This window comes from Hyaena hyaena, unplaced genomic scaffold, assembly GCF_003009895.1.
Source record: "Hyaena hyaena isolate Hyena2069 unplaced genomic scaffold, ASM300989v1 scaffold_15, whole genome shotgun sequence".
Lineage (NCBI taxonomy): Eukaryota > Metazoa > Chordata > Mammalia > Carnivora > Hyaenidae > Hyaena > Hyaena hyaena.
Window position 1 is genome coordinate 4401054 of NW_024080647.1, and position 15238 is coordinate 4416291.

A 15238-nucleotide genomic window follows, 5' to 3' on the forward strand; every position below is an offset into this window, starting at 1 on the left:
TGGTCAGCAGCCCCTTCCTCTCCTGGCACAGCAATGAACTGTGAGACTGCCCTCTGCTTTCTTTTCACATTCTCCCCATGGGAGCCATTTTTCCCTAACAGCTTTAACTACTCCCTGGTTCTATGTCCTGAGGAATGCCATTTCCAGTCCCGACGGATTTTGAGCTGGCCTTGAATGCCTGTACAGCCCGGTCCATCAGGCCAGCCCTCTACAAGCACACCAGACTCTACCTGGCAAAAGCCACACCCATGACCCCCTGCCCAAATCTGCCCCTTTGCTCTAAACCCATCACGCCAACTCCCAGCATCACTGTTCCCCAGATGCCCCAGCTAGAAACAGCCATCTTGGACCCCAACTCCAACCCCATGTCTCAAGCTGAAGCAGATACCAAGATGAAACTTTGGGAGCAAGATAGTTATTTAGGGTCAAAGAGAAGAGGTTGTGAAGGGAAGTGGGTTGGGCAGAGAAGAAACTGAGCTGTGAATGAGGCCTCCCCAAGCACCGGCTGACCACATAGAGGGCTCTGGAGCTAGGAGTGCCCATTGGAATAGTCTCATCAGGGGCTAAAATAGCCGGGCCCTCCTGCCTTTCCAGCTCTTCTCTCCTCTTTCCATGCTTCCTGTGTTCCAACCACACCATCCCCCAGATAGATAACATCACACCTCCATGCCATTGTGCAGACTGTATTTTTTATTGGAATGTGCTTTCCCCACTTCTGCCATCTCTATGAGCTTCTCAGACCCTCCTCTCCTTTCCCTTCCCCTTCTCCTTCCTCTTTCCCTTTATCTTCCCCTTTCTCCTCCCCAAGGAAAAACAAATCCCATAGTTCTCTGTACACACCCGATACATGATAGTACATTATTGTTGTCCCAGCCCCTCCACCCCCCACATCACAAGCTTCCAGAAGGCAGGAATCATGGCTACTTGGCTCTGCAGCCTGGCTCCCAGCAGTCTGCCCGGCATGGAACACACTCAGTAAATACGGACTGGTGGTAGTGAGTTGAGTGGTGTGGTTACACAGAGCCAGTCCACAACAGCTTGTCTGACTTGAAATTTTGCCATACTTCTCCCAAACAAAAGAAACATATTGAACGTAAAAGATATATTTCAACATTTCAATTTTATTTTCTTGAAGAACTCGCTTTTTTGTCTCAAAAGAAAAAAATCCATTTCACAAAATTCATCCAGATAAATCGTCTAAGTCCTATGTGGTACAAAATACATTTCCTAAATGGAATAAATAGAAGAGAAGGTTTTTCCCCCTCCACACAGAACTTGAAAAGGAAGGGCATAGAGGCCACATGCTGCACTGGGGGTCCAAATCCAGCTGTGACTGTGTGGCCTCAGTCTTACAAGTGACTGTGTATAAAACAGGTTGGTGTCAAAGCCTCTTTTTCTTTCTTTTCATAAGTTCCAGGTATTTTTAAAAAATTGTTAATATGTTTTATTTTTAAAAATAGTTACAAATAAAACCTAAACAGGGGTGCCTGGGTGGCTCAGTCAGTTAAGTTTCCAACTTTGGCTCAGGTCTTGCTCTCATGGTTTGTGGGCTCGAGCCTCGCGTCAGGCTCCGTGCTGACAGCTGAGAGCCTGAAGCCTACTTCAGATTCTGTGTCGTCTTCTCTCTTTGCCCTCCCTCACTCACACTCTGTCTCTCAAAAATGAATAAATGTCAAAAATAAAAATAAAAACCTGAACATATAACAGATTTTCCATACACCCCCTTGCATGGCAGTGTCTGCCATATTAACTTGCATCGGTCTTGGTATAATGTTTGCAGGTTTATCTGTAGGATAAATCCCTCCACATGGGATCGCTGGGTCAAAGGGCAAGTGCATTTGTAATCTTGGTAGATGTAATGCTAGCTGCCTTTCACAGCATTGTTCCACGGTGTGCTCCCACTGGCCATGTGTGACAGTTGAAGCCCCTTTCAGCTCTAACAATTTTTATTCTATATCTCCCTCCTGAGACTTAGGCCCAGTGGATACCTCTGTGGGGAGTTTTTCTAAGATGTGGCCCCTGGGGCACCTGGGTGGCTCAGTCGATTAAGCATCCAACTCTTGATCTCAGCTCAGGTCTTGAAGTCACGAGTTCAGGCTCTGTGCTGAAGGTGTGGAGCCTGCTTGGAATCCTGTAACTCCCTCTCTTCTGCTCCTCCCGCCCTTGTGCATGAGCACCTCTCTGTTTCTCAAAATAAATAAAGTTAAAATTAAAAAAAAAAAAGAATGACAACTTAATGCAAGGTGTGATCCTGGATTGGATCCTGGTCCAGAAGAAGGACATGAGTGGCTCAACTAACAAAACTAGAATAGGTCTGAAGGTGAGTTAGTGGTATCAGTGTTAATTTCCTGGTTTTGAACATTATACTGTGATTATGTAAGATGATAATATTTGGGGAAGCTGTATTGTAAAGTGTATTCAGAAATTCTTTATACTGTTTCTGCAATGTTTTTGTAAGTCTGAAATGGTTTCAAAATAAAAATTTTAAATTATTTATTCTAGGGGTGCCTGGGTGGCTTAGTCCACTAAGCATCCAACTCTTGATTTCAGCTCAGATCATAATCCCACAGTCATAGAATTGAGTCCCGCATGGGGCTCTGCACTAAGTATGGAACCCGGTTGGGATTTTCTCTTTCCTTCTCTCTCTGCCTCTCTCCCATGTGTGCTCCCCCTCTCAAAAAAATAATTAAAAATTTTTAAATTAAATTTCTAAACAAAAGGGGAAAAAAGAATGTGCACCTCTTGGAACTGTCAAAGCACACAAATAAGCTTGTGAACAGAAACACTGTGGAGTAAGCACAGCATTCATTAAAAGCCAATGAATGAGTCAAAGGAAGTCAATTTTGTAAGTGACAGTTGGAGCCCTTCTGCCAGGCTGGGGAGACAGGGATGCTGGGTTTGGCACCTGACCTCAACTCTGAGCTTCAGTGTCCTCTCTGAAAAGATGGCCCTTGCATCTCAGGGGACTGCTGTGAAGCTCCAAGAGCTGCAAAGGACTGCACCTGTGGGAAGGGGTTACCTGCAAAACCTGAACTGGCCCCAAGCCTTGTGAAAGAGATTACAAACAGAGCCTGCTAGTCCGGCACGGCTGGGTGTTTTAGTACAAGCAGCTGGAGGTCTATTAACAGTGATTTTGTAAAAGCCCTTAAATGGTGGTCCTCTTCCGCTCAGTGGCGCCCCTTCTGAGTCTCCATGCCCCTGAAGGTCTGGTCCCTCCAGCTACATGGCCGTACACCTCCTGGGGGCAGCCGGGGCAGCATTTGCTTTCTTTCTGATGCTTTCTGCAAGACAGAAGAATCCTACTGCTTCATGTTGCCTAAGCTCTGCCTCACAGAGCTGCTTTTAAACATGTTTGAATTGCCTGCCAGAATTTGTGTTTAAAAAAATAGAGCAATAATATTTAAGACTGTTTTGGAAAAAGAAAAAAGTCATCCCTAGTTCCTCCACTCTAAAGTGACTGTTTCCCTACTTTGTCTGCAGCAGCTGTGAGATGCTACAAAGGGGGACTTTCCTTTTTGCTGTGAGATCCTTTTTCCTCTCAGTAACATGCTACCCATGTTTTTACTGTTGGTACGTGATGAACCTAGCCTTCATTACTATTGGTGACTGCCTACTACCCTGTCCTGTGGTGGCCCCGTAATGCACCATGCCAGGGACGTGTATTATAGTATTTAAGGTTCTTTCATCATGAGCTGATTTGGTTTTTAATGAGGGATTAGTACCGAACCTTTTATCTTGCTTGCCTGATGATTCCATGGGGTGCCCTGAGTCTCAAACTAGGCTTTTGGAACTGACAGACTCAAAAGGTTGTGATGGCCTCAGATGTTTTGTTTATTTGACCAGCTCTGACTGGTTCAACTCACATTAAGCTAGTTCTGTCCTACATATGTTACTGCTTGTGAAAAAAGAAGTCTATAGGCTGTTCCAGCCTTATTTCAAACTAGGAAAAAAAAAAGTACAGAGGGCCAGAGAATAGATCATAACATTAGTGGCTTTGGGGCTGTAAAGGTGCCAGCATCATCTGAGCCAACACCCTCATGGGCACAGATGGGGAAATGGGGGCCAGGAGGTACTGTGGTTTGTTCAGGGCTCTACCTGAATTCCAGCAGACAAGGCTAGGACCAGGAATCTGGAAGGTTCAGAACCAGCCCCACAGCATTATGGTCTGGGCAGAGCTTCGGGGGCCCTGTCACATTCCAGGGTGGGCCATGTAGCTCTGACTCTGGGGCCCAGTGTTGCCCTGAGCAGAGGACACTCTTACCAGCCAGGTCCCTCCTGCCAATGGTCACGAGGCCCTCAAACAGTGCTTTGCTGGGGTTCTCACCGGCTGTGGCCACACCATGCAGCCAGATAAGCAGCATCCGGTGGCCGTGCTCTTGGTAGCTCTTGATGCCTGAGGACCATAAGGAGAGAAAGAGAAGGAGCCAACCAAGCCTGTCTGAACAGGTATCTGTGGTGCACATGCCCAGATGGGAAAGAGCCAAGAGGCCCTTCTCCAAGCTCCGGTGGAGCTCAGCCCAGAGATGGGAGAGGAGGGAAGAGACAGCCTCAGATGGGGTGACGTTAGAGGTTTTGTGTCGGGGACTCTAGAACGTCCCCAGCCCCAGGCTTTCTCCTGAGCATCCACCATGCATCCTGTTGGTGTTGCTCTGAAAAGAGAAAGAATTGGCACTCATTGTTGTGATTCCATGATGCCCATGACTGTTCCCTTCATCTCTGGCTGCTCCTCCGTGCCTTGCACGCTAGCGGCCCTATTTTACAGATGACAAAGCCGGCTTAGTGAGAGACACAGGTGGCCGTGTTCTCTCCCCTGCACCAGTGGTTCTTGGCAAAACTGCTCATTGGAAACCCCTGGGAAGTCTTAGAAAACAGTGACACCTGGGTTCGATTAACCTCCCGAGAGTTTCCAACCTACTTGGGTCTGGGTGCAGTCTGGGCACTGAGCGGTGTTATGTCCAATGTATAGCCACATTTGAAAATAACTGCCTGTGCTCTTCAGTGCGGGAGGAGGGCATTCACTTGTTACTAAAGTCTGTGACTAGGTGTGCTCTCCCAGCTGGGGACACACGTGCTTGGGCACAGCCTTCGGGGCCAAGTTAGTCCATTCAGTCCATCCTCTAATTTTCTGCCCCCCTCTGGGCCCTTAGCAAGCACTTCCTCATGATGCCGTCTTGGTGTAGTTGTTTCATTTGACCCGTTTATTCACTCTTCCTTGCTCCGGCCCCATAATTTACAGTGCTCCTTTATCATCTATGAAAGTTCTTTCTTACCTGTCATAGAGATTGCTTTTGGACTCCCGGCTCTATTTCACTAATTGGTGTGAGTATTTTTATGTCAGGTATCACTCTATGCTAATTATTTGAGCTTTATGAAAGGTTGAGTCTGGTTGGATTAAACCTTCTTCACTTCCCCCCCAAAATATTTATTTAAATATTCCCTCTTTATTCTCTCAAGTGAACTCTAGACTCCTTTAGTAAAGTTTCAAAAACTTCCTATTTTGATTTGATTAAAAGTGAATCAAATTTGGGGGCACCTGGGTGGCTCAGTCAGTTAAGCGTCTGATTTTGGCTCAGGTCATGATCTCACAGTTCGTGAGTTTGAAACCTGCTCTCTGCTGTCAGAGCAGAGTCTGCTTTGGATATTGTCTCCCTCTCTCACTCTCTGCCCCTCCTTCACTCACACTTGCTCTCTCTACTCTCCTCTCTCAAAAATAAACAAGCATAGGGGGGCCTGGGTGGTTCTGTTGGTTAAGCGTCTGACTCTTGATTTAGGCTCAGGTCATGATATCACGGTTTGTGAGTTCAAGCCCCGTATCAGGCTCTGTGCTGATAGTGCAGAGCCTGTTGGGATTTCCTCTCCCTTCTCTCTCTCTTCCCCTACCCGGCTTGCTATCTCTCTCAAAATAAATAAACCTAATATAAAACTTTTTTAATAAAAAATAAACAAAAATACTTAATCAAATTTTTAATCAAGTTTGGGAAAATTAATGTCTTCATGATACTTTTTCTAGCCAAGAATACAGAATGTCATTCCATTTACCCAAATCTTTTTAATAGTTGAACTATCCTGTGTGTGAATGATGGGTATCAGCTAATTCACAATGAATGTAAAGTTTTATTGTTTTACTCCTATGCCATTCATATTTCTTTTTAGAAATCCTATTGTAAATGGAGTATCTTTTCAAAAATACTGCTATATATTTTCCCACTTACTGATGGTACATAGGAATACCATGGTGTTTGTATATTTTATATAGTTAGCTACTTCACTGAATTTTAAGCTTTTCAGTTGATTCTTCTGGAATTCTTATGTATAGGATTATAGCACCTGAAGTTAGGAAATCTCTCTTCCTTTATAATATTTTCAGTCCTTATTTCTGTTTCTGTTTTCTCCCTTAGTACCAGGACCAACATTTCCAAGTAGAAGTTAATTAATAGTGGCAAGAGCTGATCCTCTCCTTTCTATAGGGAGTGCCGTTAGTTTGTGTGAATGATGGGTATCAGCTAATTCACGAAGACTGTGAAGTTCACAGGTCAATGGGGAGGGATAGGCAGAGGGCCCAGCCTGAGCAAAGGCCTGGAAGGATGGAGGAGCACACAGGATGTGGCAATGGCACGTGGCTTCCGCGGCTGGGATGCAGGTAGCACAGGCTTCCACCTCCCCCTCCACCCTATGCGCCCCCCCCATGCAGAAAACTGAACACACCAGTGCCCCCACCCTTCCACCCACTGGTTGCTCTGGGGTGGGGAGAGGCAGGGTGGTACCTGTCCACTGCTGCTCAATGGCATGGACATGGGCCTCGGTGAACTCCCAGCAATAGGCGAGCTTCTTCCACTCTTGAGGCCGCAGGTGCCTGGAAGCCAGTCGCCATAGCATAGAGTGGAATTGCTGTGTTTCCTGCCGATGGTCCTGCTTAAAGGTCAAGCTCCTCCCAGAGGGATCTCTGGGGTCCCTGCACAAGACGTGATCCTGTGGGGCAAATCCCAAAAGTACAGCTGCCACCTTGGGGGGAAATCCCTGCCAGGCTCTCCCTCCGGAGCCTGGAGAGGGTACTGGCATCATCACAGGCCTGGGTTTTCTGGTTTCTCACTCTATGCCTTGCTTTGACCTCTGGAACCCCAGCTGTTCACATTGTTCCTCTATCCAGAACTCCTTTTCTCACCTCCCTGTCCCTCAACCCCATTGTCACAGTCAAGAGACCATTTACATGCTACCTCTTCCAGGAAGCCTTCCCAGTTCCTCTCTTTTCCCTGTGTTCTCACAGCACAAGTGCCAGCAGAAGGACTCAGCAGCTGTGCCTAACACCAGTCAAGCCAAGGAGCAGGCACTAACTAGATTTGCGGAATTCCAACAAGTAGTGAAGGGCGGGGTTACAGAATTCTTTCTGTGCAAAGGAGGTGATAAAATGAGAAATTATAAAAATTATGTGATGGCATCAGTTAAACCCACAAAAGCCTAAGTAAGCCCCTCTAAAGTATGTAAATACAGAGTTCCAGTTGTTAAAAAGCTCAGGTGAGTTCTGGCGTCTGCAGCTACAAATCTTACATCCTGGTCAACAATGTCTGACCAGTCACCTGTGACACGGCGACCGGGGAGACTAACTCTCACGTGAGGTAGTTCCTCAGAGCAGTGTTCTCAGCCACATCTGTACATTGGGATCATCTGGGAGCTCTACCAACTACTGATGCTTGGTCCCCACACCAGAGATTCTGATTAAATGGGCCTGAGGGTGAGGGGGGGAGGGGGGTTGTGATTCTAACTGCCCCGCCACTTTAGTGTTGAAAACTTTTAAAGTCTGAGGTTTTAGAATTAAGCACAGAGATGAATCAGTTCATCACATCCTTGGTATCAATATTCTAGGGTTACACTGAGACATGACCTGTGGTACGTAAAGGGGCTGTAATGTTTCTGAGAATCTAGCATGTCCATGAAAGAGAATATCGTATGATTCCTATTGAAATATATCATTAACTAATTGATTTTGGAATAGTGTTTTTTTTTTAATTTGAGTGGTATAAGTTTACTCAGTTTGCAAACCATATGGAAATGTTTAAGATATTTGAGACTATTTATAGGTTGAATTTACTGGATATACTAGGACAATTTAAGAATTTAGGAAGCATTAAAGATACTTTTTAAAATCTACTAAACTTATTCACTCAGCTTAAAATGTTTAAGATAATTTAATTAACTAAGTTTAAACATGGGTCCAAACATTAATCAAAAGGCTTCCCTGAAAGTGGAAATTCCTAAAATTCATAAAATATAGTATTGTATAAGTGGAATAAGATTTATAAAATGACTTCAAAAGTTAAAAGAAAACTAGGTTTTAAAATTTGTAGTAAATTTAGTATTAATTCTTAAAACTGAAGTAAATGCAAAATTTATCTTCTGTATACAAAAACAACTTTCAAAGACATCAAAAAACTCCCCACTCCAGCCCCATTTGCTGAGGACTGGAACAGCATGGCCTTACACTTGATACTCTTCTTCCCCAATTTTTCAGCAGATATCACTAATCAATCCCAGCACACTCTCCTCCTGGGCTCAGAAAGTTGCCTGAATAGAACACACCAAATTCCAATCACCTGAAGATGGCAGTTAGCTGAAACCAACTTGCCGTCTCTTTATTCACGCATGCCGGCATGCACACATGCCAGCGTGCACACATGCATCCATCACCCAGGAGCTGTAACATTGTCCAGTAATATCTCCACACTGGCATGGACCTCGGTCTGCCTTGTTTCAGTGTGGTTTTGGTGCTCACTCATCTCCAGATGCTCACAAACAACCCCAGTGTTAGGTAAGGTAGGGATTATCACCTCCTCGGAAACTGAGGCTGGCCCTGAATTGCTCAGGGCTGGAGTTCAAAGCCAGCGCCGCCTAGAACCAAGCCCACACACTCCCTTTGGAACATGGAGAGACCAAGCACAGGGTCTCAGTACCTTCTCCCATTTGTAGAGGCGATCAGCTTTTATGATCATGTCCACCAGGTTAATGTGGTTGCTGCGGGCGGCCACTGCCAGGGCAGTTTTCCCTTGCTGCAAGTAAGAAGTAAGAATGGAAGCCAGAGTTGCTATAGGTGGGGTGTAGGGTACCCTCTAGAACTGACTGCAAACATCCCTGCCCAAAGAAAGCAGTTTCCAGGAGTCTACATGGGAGAGCAGAAAAGTTTTCTGGGCACAAGGAGGGATTGAATGAGGCAATAATAATAATTCCAGCAACCACCTCTTGTTTCTTTAGAATTTAGTGAGTCTTAGAGCTTATGAAACTCAGCCTGCACAACTCCTCAACATTATCTTTGAAACAGCAATTACCTGCCCCACTTCTCAGATGAAACCAGAGCCTAGAGAAGGGGACAGGGTTCATTAGGTCACGCTTGCCCTCCCCACCTCATGCTCCCGACCTCCCACACAGGGCTGGCCTCCATCATTCTGGGAACCTGCAGGGAGATGGCCAGCTGCCCTAGGTCCCAGCTCAAAGCAGGGAGCCCCTCCCAGATCCAGCCTCAGGGCCCATTTCTGCCCCCAACTCTTCCCCACACCATACTGGGCCACAGGTGCAAGCCCTGTCTCGTCATGAGCCCGTGACATTCTCGGCCTCAGACCAAATCTTCAGCTGGTCTGAAACCTCCAGCCACCTGAGGAAGTAGCCAGCCCAGAGGCACGAAGAGCCAGGTAGCTTTCTCACCCCTGTCCTACATGTAGGGGGCTGTGGGACCGTGCTCCTCTACTCCCTCTCCCCCTCCCCACCAGGCGACTCAAGGAGCTCAGAGTCTGAAGGGCCATGAAACAGAAGAAGACCGCATCACAGTTCTAGACCAGGAGAAGGGCAGGCCGAGTCCTGAGGGACCTCAGAGGAGGAAGGGGAATGTGATGGAGCGGCAGGAAGGCTTCCCAGAGGAGGCTGCATTTGAGCCAATATATAAAGGATGGAAAGCCTCGAATAGTCTGAGAGCAGGAGGCATTTTTAACAGGGTCTCTGGCAAAGAGGGAGCCCTGAAAGCTTGAAAGGGAGGCTGGTTGGGAGTAGAGGTACCTTATCTCTCAGGTTTAAGTTAACCCCCGCGACGAGGAGCATCTCTGCTATGTCCGGCCTGGCGTGTTCAGCAGCAAGGTGGAGGGGTGTCTGCTGCCTCTGGAGAAGCCAAAGGAACAGGGGAGTAGAAAAGCATGTCCGAGTGGCCCAAGGCTCCAAGACAGGACAGTTACAAGGTTAGTACACTCTTATCTGGGCCTTAAAAAGTTTCTCTAAGAAGCTATGGGAGAGGGTAAGCTGGGTTTAGTCATAAACCTAATACCAGAGAAAACTTGATAAAAACAAAAAAGCAGAAAGAACAAAGGAAAAACTACCACCTGTTGGCTCACTGAGTCCATCTCTGTAGTGATCCTAATTCATTTCATCTAGTCTTTAATGCAGAATGCTCTTGGTTTACTGATTTTACATGAGATCATCCCATATATACATTTTGCATCCATTTTTCTACCTAACATAACATTTCCACATATTATAAACTCTGACAACACTGTTTTTAACAGCTCCACAGTCGTCTACATCTATACCGTGACCTACCTGACCACTTCTCTTTCTCTTTTATTAAATATTTGGGCCATTTTCATGTTGAAGATTGATAAGCAATGCTGCAATAAATATCTTTGAGTATGAGCTTTTATTATATTTTTTGAAGCTCAATTCAGTGAAGTGCAAATACTAATTTTGAAGGTATATGATCTATCCTGCAAAGCTGCTTTCCACCACTAGGGGCTGTACTTGCTGGCACTGAGGACTAGATGGTCAGGGCGAGGGTTGTGGGGATAGGGAATCAAAAGGGTTCCTGACTGAGCACAACTTCAGGACTCAGGGGCTTCTTGTTACACAAGACTGCCCCACTCATCCCCATCCTGGGAATCTTCCTGAAGGGAAAAGAAAATTATTGAAAGTAAATGGTTGAATCTAAGAAGATGTTTACTGCGGTGTTACACAGACCATGGCAATAGCCTAGAAACCACCGAAATGTTCAAAGTAGAGGAATGGTTGATAAAATGGTGTTCCCTTCAACAAATATTCAAACATATTTTTACAAGCTCGAAAAGTTGGGGTGTCTGGGTGGCTCAGTCGGTTGAGCAGCCGGCTTCAGTTCAAGTCATGATCTCACAGTTTGTGGGTTGGAGCCCTGCGTCAGGCTCTGTGCTGGAGCCTGCTTCAGATTCTGTATCTCCCTCTCTCTCTCTGACCCTCCCCTGCTCACGCTGCCTCTCTCTCTCAGAAATAAATAAAAACATTTTAAAAAGTTGGAAAAGTTAATCCCTCAACTCTGGGCCATGCTAGGAGATTATAGCCAAGCCCTGCCGACCTGGGAGGGTGCCCAAAGGCTTCCTGGGGCTCAGATGGTTTCTGCAACCACTTACATTGTCAGTGGCATCCAGGTCACTGCCCGCATCAATGAGGAGCTGGACCAAGGCAGGGAAGTTGTGCCTCACAGCGAGGTGCATAGGTGAGGCGCCCTGCTGGGGGAGGAGACACATGAATCAATTGATGGGTCCTTCCCAAGACTGTCCAGCATAGCTTGGTGCTGAGGGATGGAAGAAGGGAGGGGTTTATAGATATATAGTGTTTCTAGGTTTGTCCCTTCTTGTTCCTCAGAGGACATGTGTGGCTCGAGGAATCTATAACCCTCAAGGCTGAATCCCTGGAGCCCAAAACTGCTCCTCAAAGAGGGTGGGAACCTGAAGACCCAAGTTTGAGACCTTGCTATGCCAGGAACTCACTATGGAACTGTGGGCAAGTCATTTCCCTTCTCTGCTCCTCTTCATCTAGCAAGTAATGCTTGCTGAGTTCCCCTCTAGCAACAACACTTAAAATTCTCTAATATCTCATTGAATCCACACACGAACCTGGGAAGTTTATATAGGAATGGTGTTATTAGTATTTTCCACTTACAGGTGGGAACACCAACGTTCAGAAGATGTAAATGACGTGCTGAATCACTAATAGGAACCTTGTGTTCCTGGAGTTTCTCCCCTCAACACCCAGGTAGGTGCCTGATTACTGTTTATGCACAGAAGGAAGGAAGGAATGAGAGAGCCAGCCAAGACTAGAATAGAGACCTCACTCAAAAGCAACACACATCCAAGGCCTCACTCAAGGCTGGAAGACTCCATCAGTGGTCCCCTCTGCTGCCTGACCACATGACAAAGTGGAGATACTGCAACAGCATCCTTCCCTCTAGGTGATTATAGCGACACATAGTGGATGAGTACAAAGCCACAAAATCGATGGTGAAAAAACAGGCTCACATTTTAAGTATAAGAAGATTACAGAATAGAGTACACACACACACACACACACACACACACACACACACAAAATGTCCACTACCAATGTCTATTAGTAGTTTAGGCCAGAAAATTTTAAAAAGGTTTACTGGTATTGGAAAAGAATATATAAACTATACAATTATTTATGCGCAGTGTGATTGTATATATAGACAGGTAAAAAAAAAAAAAAAGCTATTACCCCCTAAAAAAGCCCCTAGTAAAATTAAAAGTCATAGAGCATTCCTGTATTGAATGCCTACAAGAAATGACATAATTTAAAAAAAATATTCACAACAGTCAGAAAATATCAAGTATTTACGTCGCGTATAATTGGAAATGGACATATCAAAGGCAAACTAAAATCTATATAACATCACGGAAGGATAGAAAAGAAGGCCTAAAGAAATGGCAAGGCTTCATGCTCCTAGTGAAAAAATATTACAGAGGCTCCTGGGCGGCTCAGTCAGTTAAATGTCTAACTTCAGCTCAGGCCATGATCTCACAGTTTGTGAGTTTGAGCCCCGCATTGGGCTCTGTGCTGACAGCTCAGAGCCTGGAGCCTGCTTTGGATTCTGTTTCTCCCCTCTTTCTGCCCCTCCCCTGCTCATGCTCTGTCTCTCGAAAATAACATTGAAAACAAATTCTAAAAAATATATAAAGATGACCTTTTTCTCTTATATTATTTATAAGCTTAATGTAATCCCAAACCCAAATTTCAATAAGTACCAAAAGGTATCCTGAAACACACCTAGAAAAATATTTAAACCCAGGTAAAAACTACCATAAGAATTTCAACAATGTCCTCAGATCACTGCCAGATAACAGAAATTAAAATGAGGCCCAAAAAGGGTCTGCTGTGACAGTGAATGGGCAGAGACTAGAAACGGGCTTAAATGCACAACTCAGGTGAGCATGAAAATTTGTCAGAACTACAGGCTTTCCAGGAAGCAGGAGGCTATGGAGATAAAATAACCAAATACACTGGATATAGCCTCGGTTGTCCTGGAAACCCATCTGAGGCAATGTGGTCAGAAAGGGGAGTAGAAAGAGAGTAAGTATGGCTTTTGGTTGTTTTACATTTTGTTTCTAAAAACCAAAAGAACCAAAAAGTACACAGATATCTAGTGAAAAGCTTTCTTCTACCCTCATTCACTTACCTGCTCATACTCCCTTCTCCTAAACCCCATCTGTAACCTTGATCCCTGCTTTTATGTGTATCTTTCCAGAGATTTTTTTTTTAAAGAAGCAGAACTTTCTGTTTTTATTTTGAAATAATTATAGATTTTCATGCAGTTAAGAAATAATACAGAGAGCTCTAGGGTATCCTTCATCCACGTGCCCCCAGTGGGAAAACACTTTGGCTATTCAGGGTCTTTTGTGGTCCCACACAAATTTTGGGATTATTTGTTCTGGTTCTGTAAAAAATACTGTCAGTATTTTGATAGGGATTGCATTAAATCTGTAGATTGCTTTGGGTAATATGGACATCTTAACAATATTTGTTCTTCCAACCCATGAGCATGGAATTCCATTTCTTTGCATTGTCTTGAATTTCTTTCATCAGTGTTTTATACCTTTCAGAGTACAGATCTTTCATCTCCTTGATTAAGTTGGTTTCTAGATATTTTACTGTTTTTAGTGCAATTGTAGATGGGATTTTTTTCTTAGTTTCACTTTCTGATGTTTCATTATTAGTGTGTAGGAATGCAAAGGATTTCTGCACGTTGATTTTATATCTTGTGACTTTAACGAATTCATTTATCAACTCTAGTAGTTTTTTTTGCTGGAGTCTTTTGGGTTTTCTATATGTAGTATCATGTCATCTGCAGATAATGAGGGTTTTACTTCTTCCTCACCAATTTGGATGCCTTTTATTTCTTTATGTTGCCTAATTGCTAGGGCTAGGACTTCAGTACTAAGTTGAATAAAAGTGAGAACGGATATCCTTGTCTTGTTCCTGACCTTAGTGGAAAAGCTCTATTTTTCACCATTCAGTATGATGTTGGCTGTGGGTTCTTTATATAAAGCCTTTTATTATGTTGAGATATGTTCCCTCTAGACCTACTTGGCAGAGGGTTTTTATCATGAATGGATCTTGTACTTTGTCAAATGCTTTTTCTGCGTCTACTGAAATGATCATATGGTTTTTATCCTTTCTCTTATTGATGTGATATGGGATTGTTTTCCTAATTTCACCCTGCTGTTTCATTATGAGTGTACAGGCATGCAACAGACTTCTGTACATTGATTTTGTATCCTTAAGTTGAATTTTTTAATTGAAAAAAAAATACTTTAAATTTCAGCTGGGGAAAAAAACTTTTGAGAATTAAAAGGATAAAAAATTATACTAAGAGACAAGGATAATTAAGGGAGACTAGCTTTATATGGCTTTAAAATATAAGGCAATAATAATTAAAATACGGTACCAGCTCAAGACTAAATATACACCTTGCCGAAAGAGAATCACTTGCCCAGATACAAAGCCTATCATATATCAAAATGCAAATATGTGATAAAGGAAAGAATGAAAAAGCACTAAGAATGTTAGAATTATTTAATAAATTCACTTGACACAGAAGGATTAAAAAATTGGAGGGGAAATCTATAGAGTACCACACCATATAAAAAATACATTTTAGGAGAATTAAAGAGTTAAACACCAAAAATCAAATCATAACTAGAAGGTGCTGAGTCCTGCTTCTTAAGCTGGTGAGCTCAAGCCCCGATTTGGGTGAGCCCCACTTCTTTCTCTCTCTCTACCACTCACGGAATTCTCTCTCTCTCCAGCCTTGCTCACTTGCACCCTCTCTCTCAAAAAAAAATTTTTTTTCATAAAATCATTATTTACCCTGAAAAAGTTAGAAACAACTTAAATACCAAACAGGAGGAACTGTTAAGTGTGCTGTGATCACTGAACTACA

General features: G+C 44.1%; 1 protein-coding gene across 1 annotated transcript in view; it reads right to left on the minus strand.

The window, feature by feature from the left end:
* Positions 1 to 3307: 3307 nt before the first annotated feature.
* ANKDD1A (ankyrin repeat and death domain containing 1A) overlaps positions 3308 to 15238 on the minus strand; it is a 33844-nt gene continuing 21913 nt past the window's right edge. The window contains exons 10-14 of the mRNA XM_039218610.1: positions 11409 to 11507; positions 10039 to 10137; positions 8946 to 9041; positions 6765 to 6969; positions 3308 to 4393 (exon numbers count right to left, since the gene is read on the minus strand). Coding sequence (XP_039074541.1) covers positions 4116 to 4393; positions 6765 to 6969; positions 8946 to 9041; positions 10039 to 10137; positions 11409 to 11507 — 777 coding nt within the window. The 3' untranslated portion in view covers positions 3308 to 4115. The remainder of the gene's footprint in view (positions 4394 to 6764; positions 6970 to 8945; positions 9042 to 10038; positions 10138 to 11408; positions 11508 to 15238) is intronic.